Consider the following 6,000-nt stretch of genomic DNA (forward strand, 5'->3'; position numbering starts at 1 on the left):
ACAAGGATACCCGATGGCTTATTTTAGCCGCCAACTTGGCCAACACCACCAAAAATTAGCAGCTTATGAGAGGGAACTAATCGGTTTAGCGAAAGTAATACAGCATTGGCGGCCTTATATCTAGGGGCACCCATTTCTGATTCGCACCGATCATTGCAGCCTCAAGTATCTGCTTGAGCAGCGCCTCACTACTTCACCGCAGGAGCATTGGTTAAGTAAACTTTTGGGGTTTGACTTTACCATGGAGTATAAACCTGGGAGTTTGAATGTGGGGGCTGATGCTTTATCTCGTCGGGACATTCTAGAGCTGCAATTATATGCAATCAGTCAGCCCAGAGGTCTCTTGTTGGATTCTATTCGGGATGAGACACAACAATATCCGAAAATTATTGCTTTATATCATGAGATGCAGCAGGGGAGATCGAAAAAACATTGGACGGTTCAGGATAGTCTGGTCCTCTTCAAAAACTGGATCTTTCTACACCACACGTCCGCACATATTTGCAACATTTTAGCCTCCTTCCATGACAGTATACATGAGGGCCAAAAAAAATATATATTTTCGGATAAGTCGGAAATTTTATAGGAGGGGTATAAAGCGCAGTATAGCTGATTATGTGGCAGCTTGTCAGATTTGTCAATGGAATAAAGTGGAATCATTAAGTCCAGTAGGGTTGCTCCAACCACTTCAGCTGCCATCACAAGTCTGGTCAGATATTTCCATGGACTTCATAGATGGCCTTCCCTCACTGTCCGGCAAATCCGTTATCTTTGTAGTGGTTGATCATTTCTCAAAGTATGGCCATTTCCTACCTCTGGTGCATCCTTACACTGCAGCTCATGTAGCTCAGCTCTTTATGGATAATATTGTCCGGTTACATGGGATGCCTACCTCCATTACCAATGACAGAGATCCGATCTTTACCAGTACATTCTAGAAAGAACTATTCATGCTGGAGGGCACAACGTGTTAGGTTCTCTTACCATGGATCGAGTCACCCGGCGATCTCCTCTAGCTTCCAGATTGGCTATCGAAGAAGAGAAGGATTTGGGGGTCTTAGAACACCCAATGATGTAGGAATGTTAGCCTTTGAAGGAGCTCCAACCTTAGGCCTCCTTAGAGAGAGTACCTGATCTCGTCTAAGCTAATTGATCAATACTTGTCTTTCCTTCAATCACTTGACGCCCTAAATAGATCAGGGAAGATGTCAAAGGTTCTATAATTACAATTAGACCCTTATTGAACTTCAAATTACAATTAAACCCCTAAGGTACTGAAATACAAGTTTACTCCATCTATTCTCTTCTCCGATTCGCCACTCTTAATGCTATGGAGTCCATAACATCACCCCCTCCTGAAGAAATAGCCTGTCCTCAAGCTTGAAAGTGGGGAATAGAGTATGGAAGGACTCGAGTGTCTCCCAAGAGGCTTCCACCAATTCCTCGTCACTCCATTGAATGAGAACCTCCCATGCGTTGTTAACTCGCCTTGCTTGAAGGATCTATGCGGGAGTGGGCATAGAGCGGCCATCTTTGAGCAGAGGCAGAGGGGTATGCAGTAGTGGAGAGTCTCCCTTGAATGGCTTGAGAAGGGAGACGTGGAAGACATCATGTAGCTTGGCGTCTAGTGGGAGTTTCAAACGATATGCCACTGTGCCAATACGGTGAAGAACCTGGAATGGCTGCAAGAGAGAGTTGGCGGTATGGTTTAAGTTTGAGCCAAACAAATTCTCCAGGTGCAAAGGAAAGGGGACAATGTCCTTTGTCATAAGTATGCTACATTGTGGCTTGTGCACACTGTAACTGAAGGCGGACCTGAGCAAGCATTGCATCTCTGTCTGCTAATGCTTGGTCCAATGCTGCTACCCGAGAAGACCCCGGTTCATAAGAAAGTAGGTGCGGGGGTTCGCATCCATAAATGACTCAAAAAGGGGTAGTACCCAGTGCAGTGTGGTATGAGGTATTATAACATTACTTTGCCCATGCTAACCAAGGAACCCACTGTCGGGGAGTGTCCCCAAAAAAGCACGGAAAATACATCTCCAATGTGTGGTTAACCACCTCTGTCTGGCCGTCTGTCTGAGGGTAGTATGATGAAGAAAAGGCTAACTTGGAGCCGTGGAGCTTAAATAGTTCCCCCCAGAATTTACTGGTGAATATAGCATCACAGTCACTAGTGATGGTCTTTGGAAGTCCATGGAGGTGGACAATATTATCCATGAAGAGCTGAGCGACTTGTGTGGCTGTATACGGATGGCTGAGGGCCATAAAGTGGGCATATTTTGAGAACCGGTCTACCACAACAAGAATAACAGATTTCCCTGCAGAAGGAAGAAGACCATCGATAAAATCCATTGAGAGATCTGCCCATACCTGTGAAGGAAGTTGAAGTGGCTGGAGCAAGCCGGCGGGTTGTAAGGATTCAGACTTATTCCTCTGACAGACCTTGCACACGGCAACATAATCAGCAATGACACTTCATACCCCTCCAATAAAACTCCTGACTAAGGCAGAAGTATGACTTATGCTGGCCCTCATGTGTACTATCATGAAAGGAGGCAATAATGGCAGGAAGGAGTGCCGATGAAGGATGAAGATATATGCGTCCTTTATATAGAATGAGACCTTCCTGTAGTGTCCAGTTATTGTCCTTGGAATGGTTCTCGATTTGAGCTTGTAAGGCAAAGAGATCCGGATGATGGCTAGTATCCTGACAGATTGTGTCTAGCAAAAGGGACCTGGGGTGGCTCAGTGCGTGCAGGTGTGAATCCCCCAGTTCTCTACGTGACAAGGCGTCTGCCCCACGGTTGAGATAACCCAGTTTGTATTCCACCTAAAAATCGAATCCCATTAATTTGCTGAGCCAATGTTGTTGTGGGGATGTAGTAAGGCGCTGCTCTAATAAGTATTTGAGGCTACAGTGGTCTGTCCGGATGCCCCACAAATACAGCCTCCAATGCCGCACAACTTTGGCCAAACCGATGAGTTCCCTTTCATAAGTGGCTAACTTGTGATGGTGAGGAGTGAGATGGCAGCTGAAGTAAGCAATGGGGTGTCCCTGTTGCTGCAAGCCTGCACCTATACCTCCCCCAGATGCATCGCATTCTATTATGAAATTTTTGGCAAAGTTTGGCAATTGTAGAACTGGAGTTGACGCTAATGCCTGTTTCAATTGGTTAAACAAGGAGTTCGCCAACTGAGACCACTGAAAGGCATGCTTCTTCAATAAATTGTGGAATGGTGCTGCCAGCTGACCATATTATTTGATAAATTTTCTATAATACCCTGCAAGACCAAGGAACCCTTTCAAAGCTGTGAGAATTGAGGTGTGGGCCATTCCATAACAGCATGTATCTTGCTGAAGTCTGGTTTCACCCCAGAGGTAGAGATCACATGCCCCAAATAAGCTACTTCGGAAGTGGCAAAGTCACATTTGGCTCGATTGAGAAATAATTGGTGTGCTCGGAGAATTGTGAAAACCTGTCTCAATTGGTGCAATTGTGCTTCCCAAGTTTTGCTATAGACCAGTATATCGTCAAAAAAAATTAAGACATGCTTCTGTAAGAAAGGGTGAAATACCTCGTTCATAAGCGCTTGAAAGGTGGACAGGGCATTGGATAGCCCAAATGGCATCACCAGGAACTCGTAGTGACCATGGTGGGTGCGGAAGGCAGTTTTTTCGACATCCTCCGAATAAATCCGAATCTGATGGTACCCAGATTTCAAGTCTAACTTAGTAAATAATTGAGATCCATGTAGCTCATCCAATAATTCATCTACCATCGGAAATGGAAATTTATCTTTGATGGTGTGAGCATTGAGTTCACGGTAATCCACACAAAAGCGCCAAGATTTATCTAATTTTTTTACCAGCAATACTAGGGATGAAAAGGGAGAATGGCTAGGCTGAATAATACCCTGTTGGAGCATTTGTTGAGATTGCTTTTCTATCTCATCTTTTTGCACATGTGGATAGCGGTAGGGACGCACTACCACTAGTTCTATGCCCATCTTCAAATGAATTCTGTGATCACAAGCTTGTATGGGTGGAAGGTCTGCAGGTTCCTAAAATAAATCCGCATATTCGGCCAACAATGAAGCTAAGTTATCCCCCTTTGAAGGAGTCACGAAAAGTGTTTGGAGGCTGCATGGGCGCTGGGCGCTAGTGCACTGGAGGGTGATCGGATGGCTGTTCAGTGTAAAACTCTTGGTAAGGGATTGGAAATCCCAAAAGATCGGACCCAATCGTTGTAGCCATTTAATATCCAATACCAGGTCGAAACCAGCCAGTGGTATGACCAAAAAATCCGCTACAAAGGAGTGACCCTCAATAGTAAAGGGCACTGCTGAACCGAAACCGACAGTGGTCACCTTGTCACCATTAGCCACTAAGACTGATATTCCTGACTTCTGCTGTAGTGATAAACCCAACTGTTGTGCTGCCTAGCTGCTTATAAAATTATGTGTGCTGCCTGAGTCCACCAGTGCTAGCAGAATATGATGGTTCATGGTGGCGTGGACCTGCATCGTATTTGTGCTGTGCAGGCCTGTCATTGCATGGAGGGAGATTTCTGGTTCTTCCTCCTCGGTTTGGTCCACATCTTCCTGAAAGTCATCCTCTGATGGGTCTTCTATTTCTTCCCAAAAGAGTCTTTTGCATGGATGGCCCCTTACGAATTTTTCATCACAATTGAAACATAGTCCCTGAGCCCTTCTCTGATCAATTTCTGCTTTTGTAAGACGTTTGATAAATCCAGGTGGTGGTTTAAAGGCTGGTGGTGGTGTTGGAGAGGGAGTGTGGGGTTGAGGCCTTGGGTTAGTGGAAAAAGGGACATTGGGCTGTGGGCGAGGTTGCCATGGGGGACGTTTGGTTAATAAATCTCGAAAGAGGCACTGTTTGGTTTCCAATGCTCTTGCCAAATTCATGGTGTGGGCTAGGGAGGTGGGGCTTCCAATTCCACTTCTAGGCGAAGTGGTTCCACAAGGACAGCAATGAACAAACTGACATAAAGTTCAAGTCGCACCAAATGACTTGCACGAGCAAGTTTTTCTTGGAACAATTTTAGATATTGTTCTATAGTTCCAAGCTGTTTTAAATTAACCAAATCCCCAACTGGGTTGCTGTGAAGCGGAGGACCAAACCGTAGCATACAATTTTCCTTGAAAAATTCCCAATCATAGACCACAAACTTGTTTTTGAATTGATGAAACCACATAAGCGCTTCATCGAGCATGTGGAAGACAGCTAATTGAACTTTGCCCTCGGGCAGAGTTCCTTGATTGGAAAAGAAATGATCACACCTGTGTAACCACATTAAAGGGTCCGAAGACCCATCATACGTTGGAAAATCAAGCTTTGTGTACCTGGGCACGGTAGGGGTTGTTGAATTGATGCCGCCACGAGGTGGAGGTGTTTGGCGCAGGGGCGGAGGTGGTGGCGGGGGCGGAGGTGGTGGCGGGGGCTGAGGGTGGTGATGTTCTGCTGTGCATGACGAAGAAGCCATCTGGGTGGAAAGCTGAGCAAAGCCCTCCTCCTCTCGGGATAGCAACATCTGAAATTTGCCATCAAGGCCATTGATTTGAGATTGTAGATCAGCATGGTTCTCTTCCATAAAATTCTGAATTTCTGCAAGGGAAGAGGAATTGCCAATGGTGGTCCTGTCTGATACCATGATGTTAGGTTCTCTTGCCATGGATCGAGTCACCCGGCAATCTCCTCTAGCTTCCAGATTGGTTGACGAAGAAGAGAAGGATTTGGGGGTCTTAGAATGCCCAATGATGTAGGAACGTGAGCCTTTGAAGGAGCTCAAACCTTAGGCCTCCTTAGAGAGAGTACCTGATCTCGTCTAATCTAATTGATCAATACTTGTCTTTCCTTCAATCACTTGACACCCTAAATTGATCAGGGAAATGTCAAAGGTCTATAATTATAATTATACCCTTATTGAACTTCAAATTACAATTAAACCACCAAGGTACTGAAATACAAGTTTACTCCAT

The 6,000-nt window shown here is 45.3% G+C and overlaps 1 protein-coding gene across 1 annotated transcript in view; it reads right to left on the minus strand.

The window, feature by feature from the left end:
- LOC137959444 (uncharacterized) overlaps nt 1-5,672 on the minus strand; it is a 28,198-nt gene extending 22,526 nt beyond the window's left edge. The window contains exon 1 of the mRNA XM_068806819.1: nt 5,365-5,672. Coding sequence (XP_068662920.1) covers nt 5,365-5,672 — 308 coding nt within the window. The remainder of the gene's footprint in view (nt 1-5,364) is intronic.
- Nucleotides 5,673-6,000: the final 328 nt, after the last annotated feature.

This window comes from Aristolochia californica, unplaced genomic scaffold (assembly GCF_029961685.1).
Source record: "Aristolochia californica isolate CCGP_79_NKW_82.1479 unplaced genomic scaffold, dmAriCali1.0.hap1 SCAF_3, whole genome shotgun sequence".
Classification (NCBI taxonomy): Eukaryota; Viridiplantae; Streptophyta; class Magnoliopsida; order Piperales; family Aristolochiaceae; genus Aristolochia; species Aristolochia californica.